Below are 22,459 nucleotides of genomic sequence, written 5' to 3'. Positions count from 1 at the left end.
TGTCTTAGGAGCAATCTGCAATCATTTCATCTGTAAATAATTGAGATTTCATATTTATTGATGCTGGAACTTGAAGCTAGTTTCATCTTTAAAACAAATTTCAGACACAAGAACCCATTTCCCTCCGATTCAGTTTTCAAAAGTATTTGCGGTTTATAAACCCAACACTACATCAGTTCTGGCTGCAACTGTCAAATACAATTATATTGTCCTACAGCTTGACTCTTGGTGGGAACTAATTTTATATTGTGAATGAAATATCATATAAACAGTAGCTTCAGGATGGATTTTGACAACTGGGAATGAATCATTACCTGAGGCATACTTAACACTACAGACTTACAGTTCATGCACATTTACTTGGAAGTAAGGCCCAATGAGATCAGTAAGATTTGCTCCTAGGGAAATATGCACTGCGGCTACAAACTGGTTTAATAAGCATTTCTTCTCTCCAGGGAGCTGCAGTTCTTTGACTTATAGATGGCTAAGAGAATTCTCAGCACTCTTAACAAACTCTGATTCCCATAATTCTTTGGGAGAATACCACACTTAAACTGGAATAGAACCATGTTATTTTGACGTGCTCTTAAAAGCAAACCACATGGAGTTTTTCATATTGCATATGACTGTGAGATTAAACATACATCTATCAGCTTTCCACACCTACTTGGAAATCTGGGGAAGCACAGCAGTTGCAGTGTTTTGTTTAGTCATGCGAACAGAGACTATTGCTTTCCCAAGAGTAGCATTCTGAATATGGAAAGCTTTTAACATATATTTTTTTGCAGACCCAATCTCTGAGCAGTGTGAGATTCCAGCAGTTCCAGGTGCGCTTACCCAGGGTCTGTGTTAACTTTTGGAAATGAGGCACAGCGGAGACTGTGATGTCTTTATGACATATGGTTTATTTACACTTATATACAACCTGAGCCTAGGAAGGAGACTTTTTGTCTTAATGGCAACAACCAGGCTATCACCGCAGCACAGGAGACTTAGCCTAGCTTAATTAGCTTTTGACATTTGCTAACTCCCGGGGATTAGAAGTGTCTAGTACCCAACTTAATACACAGAGGTCCCCGTCTTTCTAACACACCCAAATAGAATATGTAAAATTAGCAAGTAAAATTAGCATGATGGCCAAAATAAGAAATATAGATGGAAAGATAGTAACAACTGAGTAGGAACAATTTGAAGGGTATTTAAAACAAAGTGGCATTAAGATGAATCTACAAGCAGGGCTAAAGCTGTGATCAGCAGCAGACAAAAGAAAGGACCGTGAATACAAGGAGAAAAAAACAGAAAATCAATGGAGATGTAGCAAACTAAAGAATTTGTAATAGGATGTTAACGAAAGATAGGTTTGGAAGTCTGTATTAGATTTGATAGGATGGAAAAATGTATGCCTAATGTTTACTGAACAATGCATTTTTTAAAATAAAAAAGTACTAACACCCACTGGCGGTCTAGCACTCACAAACTCATCATAGTAGGGTGTGTTCTATGGCAAACAACCAAGACCAACGTGGTCTTGGTAAACACAATTATGGTGCAAACGCGCGCATTTATTTATATTTTTGCAATTGCATGTATTGAACGAGGTATGATAGCCAGCATGAAAATCTGAAGCAGGAGCTCCCACCCCACGCTCTCCTAAACACTGCACCCCAATGCCAGCGCCCTGCGCCCCATTTTGCAGAATGCACCTGCGTCTCCCACCCCCCGCGCAGGCAAAACATCCACCTGTCCCTGCTAGGCGCGCGCGCGCAAAAGGACCACGTACCCAAAAGGGGCACCTACTCCTGAGCCACCCCCAACTGGACCCTTCCTCCCCCAGCCCCGGAGACAGACCCACCCGAGGGAACTTTTTAACCCTTCCTCTCCCCGGCCTTGGGCGCACACGCACGTCGGCGTGGGCTGTGCGCTCTCGGCGTCGCCGGCGCCGCCCGCTCGCAGCCAACTGCGCTCTCCGCCCTGCCCAGCGAGGCGGGCCCGGATGCTCGGCCTTAACCCTTCAGCTTCCCGCGGCTTCCTCCCTCCGCTCCCTTCCCCCACCGCCGAGCGAGAGGGCCGAGGAAGCGGCGGAGCCGCCTGGCACCCTGTTGTGGTGCCCGGCGTAGGTGGCGTCAAGGGCAGCGGCAGCAGCGCCGGCGGCGGCAGCAGCAGCAGCGGAGAGGGCTAGGCGTTCCTCCCCTTCCCCAGTCCGGCGTCGGCGGCAGCAGAGGAGGAGGAGGAGGGCGCACAGAGAGCGCAGACATGGCGGCCAACATGTACCGAGTGGGAGGTATGTGGAGCTGGCGCGGGGGGTCCTCAGCGCAGCGGCGCCCCCTCGGCTCCCGGGTTTACCCTTGGACGCCGAGGAGGAGCAGGAGGGAGGGCTTGGCGCCGGGGTCCCGTGGGGCGAAGGAGTGCGGGGCCGGCTCTCGGCCGGGCCGGAGCGAAGGGGCGTGTTGAGCGGAGCCGAGCCTGGCGCAGCACCCGCCCCCCGCGGGGAACCCAGCCTCCTCCTCCGGATGCCTTCCCACGAGGGAGGCCACGGCCCACCTGGCCAGGGAGGTGGAATTGGGGGGAGAAGCCCCCCCGCGCCGCGGCCTCTCTTCCGCGGGAAAGCGGGGGGACAACCGCGCTCCCCGGGAATGGCAGTCTCTGCGCTTCCCCAAGGGGAGCCGGCCCAACTCTCCCTCCCTTCCCCATTAATGGAGGGGGGGGGAAGCTTCCGAGGCCTCCCCGACCCCTTCTGGCTAGAGGAAAGCTCCCCCTTCGCCCCTGGTGTGTGGGGACTCTTTCAGGGGCGAGGGAGACGCAGGGCGCACCCCCTATTCTGACGTCATGTGTTCTGGGGTTCACCCCCCCAGCCAATTCAGCGTGGTCCTCAGCGCCCCCCCCCCAATGTTTGCTCTCATGTGAAAATTGGCACAAGGTCGCAGGCCTCTCTTTTGTCCCATGGGATCCAGTGGGGTTGCTCCAAAGCAAGTGGAGTGGATAGGAAAAAAAGGATAACTGGTTTGTAAAAGGATGGAGACTGGATAGGGAGAGAATTCTCCTTTTCGTTATAACTGAAACTGGGGAGACGGTGGCCCCGTCCCTGGTTAAATTAGATGGCAGTAGCAAGTGCTTTTCCCGCACAGAGTGTAGTTAACCTCTGGGATTCGCTCCAGGGCTGGTGTCAGGGGTTGGCACCACACCACTTTGGGAGTGGGCAGGTGAATGGGCAGTATTGGCAGTGGTGAGAGCATGAGGCACTCCCTCAGAGAGGCACTCCCTAGGGTATCCCCAAACCTGAAGCTGGCCTGACACTGGTGATGGTTTAGAAAGGGTTCAGGATAAATGTTCATTGATCATAATATCTCAATGGAAAATTCTGGGTACAGAAGTTGCATATCAGTAACAGTGTATTTGTTGGTTTCCGAGGAGCATCTAGGTAGCCTTTTTCTGGAAGTGGGATGCTGGACTTGATGCACTTTTGATATGATTTTGAACCCCAAAGGGTAATACTAGAGGAATCTCTGCTTCTTAAGTGCCAATTCATTCAAAATGGCGGCACTCATTTTCTTTGTGTGATTGGGCAACTTGGGTGTGGAGAAACTCTAATCTGAAATGACCATTTAAATGGGAGGGCCACTTTCCTCTACATAGCTGTGCACACACAACTGTGTGAGAGAGAATAATGTCTGCTTGGGTGAACCAACTTTTAAGGCCTGGTTCTCAGAATTTGCTCATTGAGGAGCATTTTGTTGCTGTGAGGAAGTGCAGATTTGGGCACAAGTGATGGGAATAGAACACCAGAGTGTTCCCCCACACAGAAAGCTAACATGTCAGGGAGATAACATGCCAGACTGTCACCATTTTGTAAGTACAGTACTGGGAAATCTAGATACCAATAAGTAAGTACTGGCAAATTTAGGCTGTGCAATTAAAGTGGATTTGGTGCTTATGGCCAAGAAAATACAAATAATAATAATAATTGTAAGTCTTTTTATGGAAAGAATAGTGTTGGGGAAAATGCACCGGAAATAGTGGCATTGTATCATAGGGTTGCCATTTGTCCAGAATTTCCCAGACATAATCTGGAATACTACAGTTGGAAGCAGTGTCTCGGCGGAAATCACTAAAAGTGTCTGGGAAAATCCAAACATATGTTGTCGGCAGTGTTGTTTTTGGTGATTTCCCTTAAAAAAAGTTCAACAACTTTGCTAAAAAAGAGCTCAACAGTGATGTATAACCTCCACATGGATTTTGTGCAAGCAAATCTGGATGAATGCTTGATAAACAGGTTGTCTGGAAGAACCCCTAGAACCTTTCTCCCTAACACTATTTATTTAAAACAGAAGTGAGGAACCTGTGGCCGTAAGTGATGCCAACTCCCATCAGCATCAGCCAGCATGGCCAGTGGTCAGATGATGCGAGTTGTAGTCAAGAAATACCTGGCAGGCCACAGGTTTCCTCCGTGATTTAAGGTATCAGCATAAAGATTATTCCAATAATAAAGGTTAATAACATGGATAAGATGACTGTTTGTTTGGAAGAAGGTGCATAGCAGTTGAGTGGAAACTTTGGCCCTTTAGATCAGGGTTTCCCAGACTTGAATTGCTGGGAATTCTGCATAAAAAAAGAACTGTGCTGAGGGAGAACAGAAATGGAAATGGATAAGGACAGGGCAGCCTGTGCTTGAAGGTTGGAGTGCTGAAGTCCAGCAGAGAAGACAGGAACTGAAAAGTCAGAGAAGACAAGACTTTTCCTTCTTCTGAGGAAGAAAAATAAGGGAGTGGAGGGCTATGAGGAAGTTTAGGGTCAAGTTGAAGGGAACTACATCCTCATAGCAGTGCAACAAACACTGAAACACTTGACCCTCTGCTTATTCTTCCAGAAGGGAAAATCCATGGATACTTTTGACCCCATTGTTGGCCTTTCTAACATTCAGTCATTGGAGTCCCACCTGCAGCCTGAAGTGCTACATCCTGGACTCTGATTTAGTACATCACCAGTGCTTTGTGAAGACTAGGCATGTCCCCCAGAATAATAATAATAAGAAGAAGAAGAAGAAGAAGAAGAAGTAAATAATTCAGAGAAGCCTGCCACACATGATTCCAAGGATGAGCTGAAACATACATAGCTTGAGTGGTGTGCCTTTGCACTCCTCTTTTTGTGTTAGATGTGCAGTCTTCCTAGGAAAACTACACTGAGGAACAACAAGTTTTTCCTGTTTCCTGTGGAAGCTGGCAGTGCCGGTTGGCAGGCTCTTGTGACACTATGGAGTCACCCTGCCCACTCCACCCACTCTGTTTTATGCTTTTTTTTAAGAAGGCAAAAAGGCTCCGGATAAGCGCACCAGGTTCCTGAACCCTGCCGAAAATCAAAGAAACAGACAAAAAATACCTGGAGCTCAATAGGGGGATGGAAGGGCAAAACTAGGAATTAGGTATAGGCGTTTTAGCCTTGAGATTCCACCAGCTAAGAAATTAACTGTTGGCTTGAGTTGCACAGACATTTTATATTTTTGTACAAATGCCCCTTATTCATGAATCTCAGAAAAACTACCCTGTCTTTACAGCATCATTGCTCTTTAAAGATTCAGTTTGACCCAGTGACATCTTACCATATGAGGTAGGTTAGGCTAAGAAAGACAGCAAATGGTCCAAGGTCACTCAGTAAGCTTCATGGCTTAAGTCAGGATTTGAACCCTGGTCTCCCAGGTCCTAGTCAAATACTCTAACCACTACACTACATTAGCTCTCCTTAGCCACAGGTGCCTTAGATAATGTTAGGAATGCCCTGCCTCTTAATTCTCAGTCTGAGGGGTCAAGTGAGGTAAGGTAAGATGCTACCTGTTCACATGTATTATTTTAATTGCTTTTGACTTGGCAAAGCATATCCTGTCTTTCCTGGCCCTTTCATGTCAGGAGAAATTGGATGGGTGGTTGCAGTAGTTCTGTGAGGCTCTTTCCAATAGCGGGAATATAATAATCTGGATGCCCTTTCACCTGTGTTGTAAGAAAGCTTGCAATTCTATTGCAGCTGCATTTTTCATGTTTTCTAGTGCCAGGAGACCTGCAATCATGCTACAATCTTCTTTACGGTGTGGGAAAGTGAAATCTTAGGAGAAAGGCGGAGGCATGGCCACTTACCAGCTCACCTGTGGGGTAATTTTATCGTGCTCTGGGCAATTGCTTAATTGCACCTTTGCATTCCTCGCCAGCAGGAGCAAGGAACTAGAGTTGTTACCCTGACCTAATTGTGAGCATCTCAGCCGTTCTCTTAACGATTAATTAATGAACTTCTTCAGCAAGCAAACTTGTTTTCTTACTTTCATTCTTGCAAAAGTGTGTTGTCTTCTCTGTCCCATAAGCCTGAAATGGCAAATGATCCTTAACTTTCAAAGGGGAGCATTTATTCAGCGAAATGAGTCAGATACTGCAGTTTTCTACACAAGGGCTAGGTAATCTGTGGTGCTCCAGATGTTGGATGTTGACTCTTCATCATCCCTAAGCATTGGCCATGCTGTTTGGAGCTGATGTGACTTTGAGCCTGGCAACATCTGGAGAATTGCCCTATTCCCTACCTGTGCTCTACACGCTTCACCTGAAAACAAGTGGGACTTAACACACATACAATAAACACATTGTCAGTCTAGGAAGTAGATGGATTTTTAGGGGATGCACAATTATACAGTGGTGCCTCGCAAGACGAAAAGAATCCGTTCCGTGAGTCTCTTCGTCTAGCGGTTTTTTCGTCTTGCGAAGCAAGCCCATTAGCGGATTAGCGCTATTAGCGGTTTAGCGGCTATTAGCTGCTATTAAAGGCTTAAGGGATTAGCGGATTAGCTGCTAAAAGGCTATTAGCAGCTTAGTGCCTTAGAAAAAGGGGGTGGGGAGCGAAAAAAAACCCCCCAGGAATCGCAAGACATTTTCGTCTTGCAAAGCAAGCCCATAGAGAAATTTGTCCTGCGAAGCACCTCCAAAACGGAAAACCCTTTCGTCTAGCGGGTTTTCCGTCTTGCGAGGCATTCGTCTTGCGGGGCACCACTGTACTTCCTTGTAAATACTAGTATGTGTGAAGAAATGGGTCAAGTTTGAAAACGTCTGCAAGTAGGATGGTGTGCAATTGTTTCAGTATTTCAAGACAGATATGGAAGGGTTTGTAGGTAGTGCAGTGTAGGGGTTAGAGGTTGAACTAGACACTTGGGAACCAGGTTTCAAGTCTTCACTCAGTCACTGGATAGCTTTGGGCCAGCCACTGGCTCTTAGCTTAACCTACCTGGCATGGTTGTTGAGATGCAGGGGCAAACCATGTATGCCCCCTTGAGCTCTTTGGCGGAAAGGTGTAATAATAAGAATGATAAGGCTGCCTTTCAATTTAGAGATGGACCTGTTGAACATATATTTCTATCTTATACAGATAGAGAGATACGGAGATATATATCTTTTAAATGAAAAACTTCAGATAGTCAGTACTGTCTTCAAAGAAGCAGTCTCCCTTTTCTCTTATGAAGGAGGGAATGCCTCTCTTAACTTAATACACCCGCAACAGCAAATGCATGCATCATCTTGAAACAAAGAAAGTTGTCTTGTTTCAGAACCATTGTTTTTACGTGCAAGCATATGAAACCAATGCATTCATTTAACAAAAACTTGTACTTTTAATCAGCTAAGATTTCTTTAGTTTAGTCCTATATTTTGAATCTCATCAGTCCTGTTTTCGTCATCTCATCGTTGAGCTGCCATAGCATAGTACAGGGTTAGCCAATGTGGTTCCCTCTGTTGTTGGACTCCAGTTCCTATCATTCCTGGCCAGTGGCCATGCTGGCTGAGACTAATGAGAGCTGTTGTCTGAACGACACCTGCAGAGCAAAATGTTGGTTACCCCGGCAATGGTCTTTGAAAACATCTGCGTTTAGCCAAGACGGCCTTGAGCAAGAACTCTTTAATCTCAGCCCTTCTACTCTTGACTTTTCAAACCATAATATGGGACTGATGATGTTCACGCTGGCTTTGTTTAAATAATAGTCCTCTGTTACTCATCCTCTTCTGTGCTTTGTATCAGTCCTCTCTTGTCGGAAGAAAGTGTAAAATGTTTCATGTGTTTCTAGCTACGGTTGTGAATTTTTTTTAGTGAAAGTATTATTTTTTCTTTTTTTTGTGAACCGCTTTGAGGTTTTTACCTACAATCAAATGGCATATAAATCTTAAGAAATAAATAAAATGGAAAGGAGATGTAGACAGCTGTGCTCATCCTTGTAGGTCTATGACTGACCGCCCTGTGATCCTTGGATAAAGGGTGGTATATAAACATAACAAACAAACAAACAAACAAACAAACAGTGGTGGGGAACTTTTTTCTACAAAGGATAGTTGACTCATAAGGGAAGTCGTTTTTTGGTGCTGCAGCCACTGGCGGGTGAAGCTGGAACAAAGCTGGAACAAAGGGAGGGTGGAGGTTGCAATTTTTAGGGTTGCGTAGTGCACTTTCTGTCTTTCTCTGCCACAGTAATAGAGGTTTTCTGGGAAATTTTCTTATGCAAATTAGGCATATTTTTATAGTGTAATTTCCATCAGAAAATTTTCATTCTGCCTTGAAAATAGTTTCTATGCAAGTTACTCTGATCTGCACCAGGATAAACTTCCAGTTTGTGTTAGAAAACTCCCTAGAGAGTGATCTAATTTGTCTTGAAACTGAACATTTTACAGGGAAAAATGAAGCATTTGGCAGGCTGGGGCGTGGGGTGGAATCGCTCGACACCACTGCTCTGCTACCATATCTTTGCATTAAATGAGGGCTGTGTGTGGCCTATGAGCTGCAGCTTCTTGTTTTCGGTATGAGAAGTCCCGAGAGCAAGGGGCACTCCTCAGAAGTTAGGACCAAAGCTCACAGGTAGAATGAATCTGTTTATTTCGCTCACTGACCAGAGTTCGCACAGGTAGAGCACTCGCTATGCATATAGAAAGTCTCCAGATCAAGCAGCTTGGTGGCATGAAAAAGTTCTGTCTGAAACTTTGGAGAGCTGCCGCTTGTCAGTTCTGGGATGGATGGACAAAATTGTCTGAGGCTGTTTTCTTAAGGTGTTACATGTTCCACCAAATCACAGAGACAAAGTGAAAAAGGCAAAATGACTAACTAGACATGGGAGCAGATCTTCCTTTTCCTCAAGGGCTACTGCATTAGGTGTTTGGGTGTATCAACAAGCTCTTTTCTCTAATTTATTTAGGTCCTGCGTTCCTGTAAGTGCAATGCTGTGTACGCTTAACTCAGGAATAAGTTTTACTGGATATAATTGGATATGCTTCTGAATGAACATTCATAGAATCAGTAGTTTAGTGGGGCCAAGCCACATTCCCAACACCAGTGCTGCTATAGCTTACACAGTTGGCATTTGGCAAGGCTACACAAATGCACCAGTGGAGCCAGCGCTCTTCCTGGTCTACCTGCACAACTCCCTATCCAGGCCAATGCCATCCAGATAAGCTGCAGTGGCACTGCTCCATCACACAGCTTGGGGTGTGGGCTGTGAGCTGTCCCCACTGCCTACATCAGGCATAGGCAAACTCCGGCCCTCCAGATGTCTGGGACTACAATTCCCATCATCCCTAGCTAACAGGACCACTGGTCAGGGATGATGGGAATTGTAGTCCCAGACATCTGGAGGGCCAGAGTTTTCCTATGAGAGAGCCAGTGTGGTGTGAGAGCCAGAGTGGTGTAGTGGTTAAGAGCGGTAGTCTTGTAATCTGGGGAACCGGGTTCGCGTCTCCGCTCCTCCACATGCAGCTGCTGGGTGACCTTGGGCCAGTCACACTTCTTTGAAGTCTCTCAGCCCCACTCACCTCACAGAGTGTTTGTTGTGGGGGAGGAAGGGAAAGGAGAATGTTAGCCACTGTGAGACTCCTGAAGGGGAGTGAAAGGCGGGATATCAAATCCAAACTCTTCTTCTATGCCTGGCCTACATTCCTGCTGAAGTCTAGTTAAAGTCTTGCACAACCTGATTACAGTGGTACCTCAGGTTACATACGCTTCAGGTTACAGACTCCGCTAACCCAGAAATAGTACCTTGGGTTAAGAAATTTGCTTCAGGATGAGTACAGAAATTGTGCAGCGGCAGCAGGAGGCCCTATTAGCTAAAGTGATGCTTCAGGTTAAGAGCAGTTTCAGGCTAAGAACAGACCTCCAGAACAAATTAAGTTCTTAGCCTGAGATACCACTGTATTGTTGTCCAATACGAGTTGTCCAATCAGTGTGATGTTCCTCCTAGGGGGTCATGACCATTTCTTAAATTTTCAGACCTAAAAGTCTTCCCTGGTGCAATGGTTTGGAAAAATGCAGGAAGTCGCTTGCAACGGCCATGGCTAAGCCTACTTCCTTCAGACATCTTGCATGAGTCACGATGGATAAGGAAATTGTTTCGGTTCTCAACTCTCCCTTGCTGTCCTGCACACTCCTTTGTTGACACTGATAGTAAATGTCCAGGTTAAACATTGCATTTGCTTTCCACTCTTTGGGGTTCAATCTCTTGAGTATTGCTTTTTATTGTCTGTGTTGGTGCTACAGAAACAATGTTTATTTTCCCGCTGTCTAACTACTTAAAGATCATTTAGAGACACATGGGGTGTGACCGGAAATTGAGAAATTGTTCTTCTTGTGTGAACTGTCATTTCCTAATTCTAGCAGAACACAGTATGTTTGATTTTAGCTTCTTTCTCTCTTTTCAGTCTGGTATTCTAGAATTATACATTACGTGCAGCGTGTATAATCTAGAAGTAAAACTTTGCATAGGATTGAAGCTTTAAATGTAGTAAGCATTGGCTCTTGACTCTTTGGACATCTCGGTGCAACTAGTCATGCATGAATGCTTCTCGCATGAATTTTAGTATTTGGATTGTTTTTAATCAGCGCTGTTGGTGGTTTTCTGCAATGTTCCTAGTTCACCAGAGCACCAGATGTTGTGCAAAGGAACGTTGGAAGCGGTCTTATGCTGAGTCAGACCATTTGGTCCATCAAGCTCAGTACTGTTTACACTGGCTGACAGTGGCTCTTATGCGTTTCTGGCAGGGAGCCTTTCCAGCTCTAGCTGGAGATACTGGGGATTGAACCTGAGACCTTCTGCATGCAAAGCAGATGCTCTACCACTGAGCTATGGTTCTTCCCTGGCCATGCCTCATGCTGGGAAATTACGGGACAGGTGCTGCAGTGAGATAAAGGCTGTGGTTGGGATCAACACAGTCCCTTGTTCTGGAGCTCTACAGAATTTTCTTAGTTCTGGAACATGAGGCTCTTAATCTCAGGGCTGTGGGTTTGAGCCCCACTTTGGGCAAAAGATTCCTGCATTGCAGGGCGTTGACTAGGTGACCCTTGTGCTCCCTTCCAGCTCTATGATGCTGTGATTTTAGACACAAGTGGAGTCTCACTTGACTTGCGATGGGTGAATGCGGGCTGTGCAAGAAGCAGAAGAATATTGGTATATGGATGCATTGTGTTAATATTTCAGACAATAGGTAAAGGTAAAGGGACCCCTGACCATTAGGTCCAGTCGTGACCGACTCTTGGGTTGCTGCGCTCATCTCGCTTTATTGGCCGAGGGAGTCGGCGTACAGATTCCGGGTCATGTGGCCAGCATGACAAAGTTTCAGACAATAGTACTGACTAAAAGAAGCTGTGTTATGGAAGGATAGTATTGCAGAAATGTTAACTCTTTAAATGATGGCTTGTAATAAGCATTACACAGATTAACTGAGGATAAGGCTATCAGTGGTTCCTTATCCCTATGGTTATTTTCTATCTCCACTGTCAAGAGGCAACATATCTTTGAATGACAGCTGCTGGAAATCACAGGTGGGGAGAGGGTTGTTGCACTCGGGTCTTGATTACACTCTAGTTCGCGACACCCCCCCCCCAACAACAACAACAGCAAGCGTGAGAGAGATAGAGAGAGAACACGAGAATGAACCATGAGACTGTTGTTTTTGCTTCCGCACACTAGCATGGCTGCTATCCCCCTAGTAATAAGTTCATGCTGCCTTAACTTTTAAGTTTTTGGGTTGCTAGCTTTCCAGGGTGGGCTGGTTAGGAAAAGGGTCCCATCTGGTGGAAAGTTTTATACATCATCTTAACTTTGTAGCTGTGATTCACAAATGGTTTTGCTAGCACCAGATCAATTCATTTCAATTGCACAAAAGAAATCATTCTAGTACTGTACTGGTGTTGTATGTGAATCTCCCACTGTGTAAAATATAAGCCACTGTATAAATCTTTGCAGGGCTAAATCGTTAGTGAGGTTCTACTTGGTTCATCCTAGGAGAGGCAGAAGAGAATTTATTCATGAGCTATAAGCATCTAAAACATAATAAGCTCACATATTTTGTTAGCCTTGATTAAAGGCCCTGCGAACATAGAAATAAAGGCAATGTATGCTTGGATTTTAAGCATGAAGCTCTCGGGTTTATTTTTCAGATTTATTCTCATACTGTTTTCTGCAGAACTTTAAATATATTTTCACCTTTTCATTACAGATTATGTTTATTTTGAAAACTCTTCAAGCAATCCATATCTAATCAGGCGAATAGAAGAACTTAATAAGGTACTTGAATATGCAATCTTTTGTGCCACTTGACAAAGAGTTGAAGCCCTCCACAGTAAAACGCAGAGGTGTAATTCTTTTATAAAATATGGAAGTTATTTCCCCCCTCCCCCAGCTCTTGTGTGAAGTTTGTCAAGAAATGCTTTTGTTTCAGAGCTGCATTTTAGAAAATGAAATATACTTCAATCTGTGCCACAACTGAAAAAAAATAAGCCCATGCCACCTAATAGATCATTTGGCTTTGTTTAGATGAACTGTGATTTAGTACTTGTATTCTCCCCTCCTGGCTGCTGGAATCCTGTGGGGGGCAGGATGCAACCTGCTGGAGACAGTCTGGAGGTGTGTAGAGAGTATAGCATGCAATGGAAATCCATAGCTAGGTGATTATAGGGGGAGCCTGCAAAGGACAGATGTCAAGAGAACGAATGTCATAGTGGAGCAGGACAAGGATTAGCTAAGCACACTCTGCAAGGTCACAGATATAGCAGGTGACTGCCGTGCACCTAGTAACTGCCTGAGCTGAGCCTTGCATATTGATTGGCTCATGCCCAGGAGTCTGAACCAAGCCACTTTTGCTTTGGTGAGGAGTGACTCTTTGATGGGGTTGCAGCCTGACTTGGAGCCCAGCAAACATTAGGAACCAAGGAAGCTTCCTAATAATAAAAACAATAGTAGTAGTAATTTATATGCTGCCCATCTGACTGGGTTGCCCCAACCACTCTGGGTGGCTTCCACAAATCAAACACATTAAGCACAGTAAAAACATCAAACATTTAAAAACTTCCCTATTCAGGGCTACCTTCAGATGTCTTCTAAAAGTCAGATTATTGTTTTATTTCCTTGACAACTGACTCATACCAAGTCAGGCCATTGACATACACTGGAATGTGCACCTTACTGCAGATGCTGTTTATCCGTGCTGCATTGCTTTTGATGGGGTGTACATTCTGAAGTTTAGTATTGTCTCCTCTTACTGGTAGCGACCAGAGGGGATTTGATTTAAATAAAATCGATTTAAATCACAATTTAAATCACTAGTCAGTAAGACTTGATTTAAATTATTCTTTATTACAGAAAAACTCATTGTTGCTGGTATAATCTGAATATTTACAACCAGAGGAAGGTTTCGTTTTTGGAATAATAAATTTTTGGAGTAGTTTTTACAGTTAGATCAAAAATTACTGATTTGGTTATACTATTAGAAATACAGAGACAGATAATTATGAAATTATTGTGAAGTTTCATAAGTTAACTGTTTATATTTGGACAACTTTTCTGCTGTACTTTATTCGAAGGAGAAAAATAATCATTTCCTTAATAACAATTTAAACAATTTATTTAACTAAAGTGATAACATTATAGCATATGTATCCATGTTTGTTAACTGATGTGGCTAAACGTTTCTTTTTTAAAAAAACTTAGACTGAGTTTTAGCACACATGAAAAACTTAAAACAAATCCTTATTTCCTGATGAATATCTTTTGGACTATAGTGTAACTTAAATAGAAAACTGTCTTTAAAAGGATTTTCCCTCCGAAAGCACTTTATTTTAAAAAACTGATTTAAATTTTAAAAAAAATATCTGCGTTTTTTATTCATTGATTTTTATCCACCCTTGTAGCAACTCTACAGGGTTTCAGGCAGGGGTCTCTCCTAACCCAAGGGTGGAAAAAGTGCTGCACTGTTGACTCCCCAACTGGAGCAGCCAGCTTGGAAGAGCAGTAGCGTGGCATCTTCTTCCCACACTGGCTCTTCACACTCCCCAGTCAGAGAATGCAGCAATTTGGGAGGCAGGGAAACGTTCAGCTCTTCAGATGTTGTGGGATTACAACTCCCTTTATTCCTAGCCAGAATGGCCCGTGGTCAGGGATGATGGGAGTTGTAGTCTTAACAGCATCTAGAGCAGCGGTTCTCTGTGGGCCCCCAGATGTTGTTGGACTACAACTCCCATCATCCCTGAGCTTTGGCCTTGCTAGCTAGGGGTGATGAGAGTTGTAGTTCAACAACATCTGGGGACCCACAGGTTGAGAAAGGCTGATCTAGAGGGTGCCAGGATCACTATCCCAGGATTAAGGGATGGGAATGGTTGGCCTGATAATCTGCCACATGCTCAACCACAAAAAAAGATGGAGATAAACTTTGGCTGGGGATGGGATGGGACGGACGGACTAACGAGGTGGAGGTTTACTAAACAATTAGTGCTTTCCCTTAGCCAGGTTTTGCTGGCCATGTGTTCCACAATTGTGATACGTTGATTTGTTAATGGGTTGTGTTGTTTTTGCAGACTGCCAATGGCAACGTCGAAGCAAAAGTGGTGTGCTTTTACAGACGCCGTGACATCTCGAATAGCCTCATCATGCTTGCAGACAAGCATGCAAGTAAGTAGATTGTTTCCTTTAGAAACAAACTGCATGGATTCTGCAGTTTTCTGTGTGTGTGTACTGAAATGTACATCTTCATGCAGATGCAGTTTATCCACAATCTGTTGCATTTTAAGTGCCCTGCATTCCCGCACAGCTTCACTCACACCCCTAGGGTGGAATTCAGCTTTCACCCTTTGCTTTGTTGCTTCTGGAAAGAAGGCTGCTGATAGCGATTTCTGCCAATACTCCTATACTCTGCAGCCCTCAGCAAAATCTGCTCTGAAGTGTTGGGGGACCCTGTAGAATGGATTTCTTAGGATGAAATGCTGGTTGTTGAGAGCTGTGCAGGGTCAGAGAAAAATCCCCCTTTTGTTAGTGAACTGCTATGCTGAATCGATAGCCCTTTCATTTGAAAAGTATTATTTCCTCCTTTTTATCAGTGACATAGTTGACGGCTGAATATCTGTGTGGCTTTGCTCAGCAATATTGTATGTTTCTTTTGTATTTAGCTACGCAGTGACATAATTCACGATTTGGTAAGTCCTCACCGTGTCTATGCCCGGAAGGTTAATACCTTTAGCCGTAGTTTCTTGTTGCCCGTGTGAACTCTGTTTTTGTATATGCCTTTGAAGCGATTGTTTCTGCTCAGTTCTAATTGGTAACGATAGGAGCAAGAGATTTAGCTGAGGCAGAACTGAAAGTTTAGAACTTGACACTCTGCCAATTATTTTTTTTTAAATTAATTATATCCTGATATTCTGCCAAAGAGGGATAGCTTTAATGTAGTTTGCGGTTTCTTTATCTTTCGCAACAAGGCTTCATTATTTCATGCATAAATAATGTGCTAAGTTTTTGGAAATTATCATGGCAAAATGCCATATTGATTTCCGCCCTTTCCTTATTCTTCCTTTCTTATTCTTCCTTTTCCATTGCTTTGTAACCCCCACCCAAGCATATCAAGCTATTTCCCAGTTTTTATATTATTTAGTTAGTTTATATTATATTTATATTTAATATAAATATAATATAATACTTAATTTATATTTAGTTATTTTTATTATTTATTAAATTTCTATACCACCCTTCACCCAAGGCTAACAGGGTGTTTACAATATTAAAAACACAGAAATACATACCATAGTAACAAACACAAATAATATCCCCCCCCCCCCCCCCGTTAAAAGGCCATAGATTATTTAATGAGATGATGGGTAAAAAGACAGTTAACACAGTGTATTCATTGTAGAGTAGAGACCAACAGACTTCCGTCTTGTAGGATCCATTTAGTTTTTTATTACAACCTTTAGATCTTCCAACTTGACCCTGGTGCAAAAGGCATACGCTTAGAATTCTGAGCCAAGGAGTCAAGCAAAAGAATTGAATGGAGTTCACTGGTCTTGCACATAAATATCCTTTCTTGGTTCACCCCAGATTGCTTCATTTTGGCAGTATAATTTAGAGCAAGAGCTTAGTTATTTTGTTGCTATTACTAAACAACTGAGAGTCAGAAATAATATCAGATCTACCCAGAGATCTCCCAGCAGATATTTTGCCCATCCCTAGCACAGATTGTTCTTTCTATGGTTATAGATTATTTCGATGCTGCCTTTCGGCCAAAAAGGCTTCAAACGTGGCTCACAAAGGTTTTTGTATAAAGTGCAATTTAATACAACAAAATCCAAGCTTTAAACAACAAGTAAAAGCCCAATTTTGACCAAACTGCGGGAGGCAGTGGAGGACAGAAGTGCCTGGCGTGCTCTGGTCCATGGGGTCACGAAGAGTCGGACACGACTAAACAACAACAACAAAAGCCCAATGGATACATGTACTGGCCCCAAACCAAAGGAATCAAGGGGTGGGATTGTTAGAATTCCTGCTCCATGGCTGCAGTCATGGGATTGTTGTCTATCACATGATGGTGTATGTTTTGACTCCACAAAGTTGCGCAAACCTCAGGATCTGGCTGGACCTCCGGAACAGATCCTGTTCGCAGCTGGAGGTACCACTGTGTAATCTTTGTACACAACAACTGAGCTGTACAAATCAGCAAGTGTACACTCTTCCACACAAACACTTGTACATGTGTAGAAATAGGGATATTGTGTTCAGTGTAACATGTGAATAAGCCTATTGTTAAAGCAGAGTTGATGTCAGCCTGCTCAATGCTTTGGATTTGACTGGTATGGAATGGAATGCCATAAGTTCCTTGTGATTCAGCCCCTGAGCTGCTTAAAAGTGTTGGACATTTCGTTAAGCTCTGAATAACAAGGAATTAACAGCACAGAGTGCCTGAACACAAAACGAGACCAAAAGTCCATTGAGTTCAGCATCCTCTTTTTGACTTTGGCCATGGCCTTGCAGATACCTCTAGGAAGCTGAAGAGCAGAGCATAAATGCAATAGCTGTTTGTCATAGTTATGTCCTATCATCTGTTATTCAGAGATAGAGTGGAGTGAAGCCTGCCTAGCAGTTTAATGTGAGCTTCTCTGAACTTCTTGAAACAAATAAGCAGAAGATTGAACAAACAAACCTTCTGTAGTGTTTCTTTAACGGTGGTCATCTAATAATTCTGCTTTATTTGGTTTTATTTTGAGGAAGACATGCTGTGCCTCTCCCACCCTGGGGGCGAGGACATAAAGGAACACTAATAATGAGTTCCTTTCCTTGACATAATAGCCATTTCTCCCTTTTGTGAATGACAGTGTATAATTAGTAGTTGATTCCTTTTCATGAGCGTCTCATTAACCAGATTAGTGTCAACTCTTTAAGTACAGAGCAAAAGTTTTATATTGTCATAAGCACACAATAGGCTTATTTTAGTGAATAGCTTGTTAATATATTAATGAGATTTGGGAAAGCAAAGCTCTTGTAAAGGGGATTTTATTCTGCAGACCTCCACTCTGTGTAAATACATGTGTTTACCAGCTTTGTGTCATTTTGTACCTAGAATTTTGCATGCACCAGTAGAAGTGCTTTGTATTTATGTATCATGTCTTCATTCAGAGTTATAAGGCATGGGAGAACTCTTAGTAAGGTAAAGGGACCACTGACCATTAGGTCCAGTCGTGACCGACTCTGGGGTTGCGGCGCTCATCTCGCTTTATTGGCCGAGGGAGCCGGCATACAGCTTCCGGGTCATGTGGCCAGCATGACTAAGCCGCTTCTGGCGAACCAGAGCACCGCACGGAAACCCCGTTTACCTTCCCACCGGAGTGGTACCTATTTATCTACTTGCACTTTGACGTGCTTCCTACAAAATGCATGCAGGGAAGTCGGGATATTACAGGCAAGTCATTGCCTTTCAGCTGAATTCATCTTGTGGGGTTGGAGATCCTGTGTTCCTCCAGAGGTTCTGTCAGTCCCAGCTAGAATCCCTGATGGTCAGGGGTGATGAGAACTGTAATCTATCAGTGTCTCATGCATGTTGCCCTCAGCTCCTTGGAGGAGGGGAATGACACTTATAAGGTAGATAAGGAAATTGAAAGCTTTTCTAAACCAACTTGGGAATCCTTTAATATTTTGTTGGCATTCTGTGTGTCTTAGGACACACTGGAGGAGTGCACCTTTGGGGGTGAAGTCAAACTGTTAGAGAGGTATGGCGCCTGTTATAGCTGTAGAGACTGATACAGGAGAGACCTGTTTTGTTGCAGCTGAGGCAGGCAAAGGTGTCTAGTTGTGCTGCTGCAGATGGACCATTGTGTGTCTTCTCTGTTCTTTCTAGCAGCCATTCTTCCTACGAAGAATGGATCTTCCTATGGATACATGACCTGACCCTGTCTCCAGGCACTCAGGTGGTCCGCAAGGGATTCCCACATGGCAAGGTTAATGTTGCCAGCCTTCATGTCTTATTTGCATGTCTCATTCTTTGTAGCAAAGAGTTGGTCTGCCGATGGGCCTGGTGCCTGAAGCCCGCTCCCCATAGAGCCCGTCCTTGGAGATTTCCATTTCCATGACATTGAGCCAACTTTCTGGAGGAGGAAAGAGGACAATCTTAAAAATAAACTCATGCTTTCACCAGTAAGGCTTTTAGGGGAGTGACCAGTAAAAATAGTAATAACAATGATTGAAATAAGGAAGCAATGTAAGGGGAGGGGGACAGTGAAAAGCAAGCTTATACAAGCAGCTGAAAACACACCAAGGGCATAAAACAGGGGCAGGGAACAGAATGCAGCTGGTACAGGATCCTGAGCTCCCCTATCCTAAGCTGGCTTGTCTGGCAGATGAGTGGGATCAGTGGTAACCAGGTCTCAAGATGTAAACCACCCCTTGTGCCCAACCAGTCATATCTTGCTCACAAGAGAGGCACATAGTTGAGTGTGTCACTTCAAGCACTTTGTATCATCAGGCCACGTCAGCTGAAATTGATCCCACTAATAGTGTTGGAAAAAGTAGAGACATCACCTTGCCAACAAAGGTCCGTATAGTAAAAGCTATGGTTTTCCCAGTAGTGATGTATGGAAGTGAGAGCTGGACCATAAAGAAGGCTGATCGCCGAAGAATTGACGCTTTTGAATTATGGTGCTGGAGGAGACTCTTGAGAGTCCCATGGACTGCAAGAAGATCAAATGCATCCATTCTGAAGGAAATCAGCCCTGAGTGCTCACTGGAAGGACAGATCGTGAAGCTGAGGCTCCAATACTTTGGCCACCTCATGAGAAGAGAAGACTCACTGGAAAAGACCCTGATGTTGGGAAAGATGGAGGGCACAAGGAGAAGAGGACGACAGAGGACGAGATGGTTAGACAGTGTTCTCGAAGCTACAAACATGAATCTGACCAAACTGCGGGTGGCAGTGGAAGACAGAAGTGCCTGGCGTGCTCTGGTCCATGGGGTCACGAAGAGTCGGACACGACTGAACGACTAAACAACAACAACAAATAGTGTTGGACACCTCATTAGAAACTATCCCATCAATATGGTGCTGAAGGAGAGTTACTTCAAAAGAGTTGTGCAAACATGTCACAATGGGCCTCTAAGGGGTGTGTTCTCCAGGCAAAGTGTTCTCCAGGCACAACAGCCATCTTATGTGAAAATCAAGAGACCATAAAGCTGCATCCCACCAAATATCTTCAGTCCCTGGTGGAACTGAATAGAGGGAATGGGGTTCAGGGAAACACGTGTGGCATGGCTGCATCTAGGATACAGTTTCCTGCAGCATAGAGTGTTGCATAGGACCAGGTATAATATGTAGTTGGCTGGCTATAGGCTTCTCTCCCTCTGATAAATACCACTGGTTCCCAGCAATGATAACTGTAGCTGGGAGGAGGAGAACTATTGATCTGGAGAAGGTCTAGGAATGATGGGCACCTGCTTGGTGGCCTCCTTGGCTTTGGTGGATTAGATACATAGAGTTGCGTTGTTTTACGGTGAATAGGAGGGGACAGAAGTTGGTATGTGGGGAGTCGCTGTAGAGCTAATTAACAGTGGATGAGAGCTGAAAGCTGGGAGGCGGGAGCAGGTTCAAGCATGCCACAGTAATGAAGTTCTGGTTTATAGGCTGCAGATAATGCCCAGTCTGTGGCTGACCTTACCTAGGCAATTTAGATATAATGCTCACAGGAAGCTAATGAGGTCATGAAGAAGTAAGGGAAGGTGGCAGCATTTTAAGAACACACAGGCCTTTTGTGCTTGCTGAACGGTAGAAGTTTTCAGCCTAATGGAATTCAGCTGCTTTTGAAGCTGAAAATTAGAAATTTCCCTCTGTTTAACTGGGAGGAATGGCTTAGATTGGCCAGCTGAACTAGGTGAGGATAGCCAATGGATTTCAAACTCTTGGTGAGTTAGAGACTTCCCCTGCATGTAGAATCATAGAATCATAAAGTTGGAAGAGACCACAAGGGCCATCGAGTCCAACTCCCTGCGAAGCCAAACTCTGATGGATTACACAGACAAGACCAATAGTGGGTCCAACAGCCAAGAAAGTGGTTTCTGCATGGGCTATAGAGGGGCAGATGGGGTTCGTCAACCTGGGAAGATAGCCTATTAAGGAGAAGGAAAACTTTGATCCTAAACCTTCACTGCTTTGTGGGATATCTTTGGGAGAAGAAAAGGCTAAGGTGTAAACCCTACACAAGTCCAGAGTGGAGTCCCAAAAATGGTTCAATGGCACTTATACGCCACCTCCTGGCAACTCCTGCAGCTAAGCTGGTGCCAGACGTATTATTCTGCTTTCCTTCGGACGACATCAGTGAGGCCGAGATGGAGTCTTGTCTTCTGTGCGGCTGAGGACCTCCATACACGCTGCCCAGGCTTGTGCTCTGGGAAGGTCACTTCAGTGCTGCTAACGCAGTGGCTTGACTCCACCCCCAGAGGTGCACTCCATTCTCTCTTGAGACAGACGGATGCCAACAATAACACTGAAATGTTTTAAAAGATTTTTACAATAAAAGACTCCCCAGCCACTCCCAAGTGTGTCACAGTTGTTGATACATGCAGTTTTAAGGGTGTTATCGAACTAACATGGCCCATGAGTGCATGGATTTACACTTGTGCCATGGAATGTCCACCCTCTCCTCTGCCCATACATATCTCTTTAAAAAAGGGGGAGACACAAAATACGATTGTGCAAAGGAAAAATGCTAAGAGGGGATAATTTGCCTTCTATCCAGTCTGCATAAGCTTCTAAGAAATTCTACCAAATAATTTTGAAATCTACTGATTTCATTAGCACTTATGTACTTCCATCTAAGTCTCAAGACAAAGACAAGCATATGCTTCCAAGTATGAAGACTCTATAAACTGTGGTGGGAATGGTTGTAATACATATTCAAAGAAAACTGGGATGTTTTAAGGGAAGGGAACATTCTTTGAACGCAAAGGGTTGTCGTTTTAATACCTGGCATCTCCAGGTAGGCCTGGCAAGGGGGGGGGGAAACCCTGTCTGAAACCTCAGGGTATTATTTTTGATTTGTTGATTTAAGCTACTTAGCAGACTTAAGCAATTTTAAGCTTGACTTAAGTCCCAAGGTGTTCAGTAATTCTGGTTGATCCAGCTTAGTATTTTTCTTTGGTTTCTCATAAAAGCAAATGCAGCCTGCTATCAATCCACCCCAGAGAATGTCTGAACAGAGTAGGCTATATATTTCCCCGCTGCATTTACACACTTGTTAGGAAAAAAAGTAGTAAGTTTATGATAACATTCTAGCCGCATTCAAAGGCTTGTTAACCGTTTTCAGCATAAAAGAAAGCATACGCACAGCAGTTCCTTTTTCCTTTATCTTTACTGGCTGACTCTTCACCTGGAACTTTCATCCCTTTATAGATTTCGTATTGGCTGTTGTGTTGGTGAGGGCTGAGTCAGATGTTCTTGCCATGCAGAAGTATCTGGTCCAAATGGGCTGGCGATCCAGACTGCTCTCCCAGACAATGCCCAGGCAGAGTCTGTGCAACAAAACATTCTGTGGCACTTTGAGGGACTGCCCTGAATTTCGTGTGTGTGTGTGTGTGTGTGTGTGTGTGTGTGTAGTAGTAGTAGTAGTAGTAGTAGTAGTAAATAGATTAGAGCATGGGTAGGCAAACTAAGGCCCGGGGGCCGGA

At 44.2% G+C, this 22,459-nt stretch overlaps 1 protein-coding gene across 5 annotated transcripts in view; it reads left to right on the top strand.

Moving 5' to 3' along the window:
• The first annotated feature begins 891 nt into the window (after positions 1-891).
• The window catches only part of MTA3 (metastasis associated 1 family member 3), a 122,377-nt gene continuing 100,809 nt past the window's right edge, over positions 892-22,459 (top strand). For all 5 annotated transcript variants that reach the window (XM_083433047.1, XM_083433045.1, XM_083433046.1 and 2 more), the window contains exons 1-3: positions 892-2,281; positions 12,492-12,559; positions 14,845-14,938. In XM_083433047.1, coding sequence (XP_083289173.1) covers positions 2,254-2,281; positions 12,492-12,559; positions 14,845-14,938 — 190 coding nt within the window. In that variant the 5' untranslated portion in view covers positions 892-2,253. The remainder of the gene's footprint in view (positions 2,282-12,491; positions 12,560-14,844; positions 14,939-22,459) is intronic.

Source organism: Podarcis tiliguerta (assembly GCF_965153285.1).
Source record: "Podarcis tiliguerta genome assembly, chromosome: 3".
Taxonomy (NCBI): Eukaryota; Metazoa; Chordata; class Lepidosauria; order Squamata; family Lacertidae; genus Podarcis; species Podarcis tiliguerta.
This window is presented reverse-complemented; position numbering and strand designations above follow the sequence as displayed.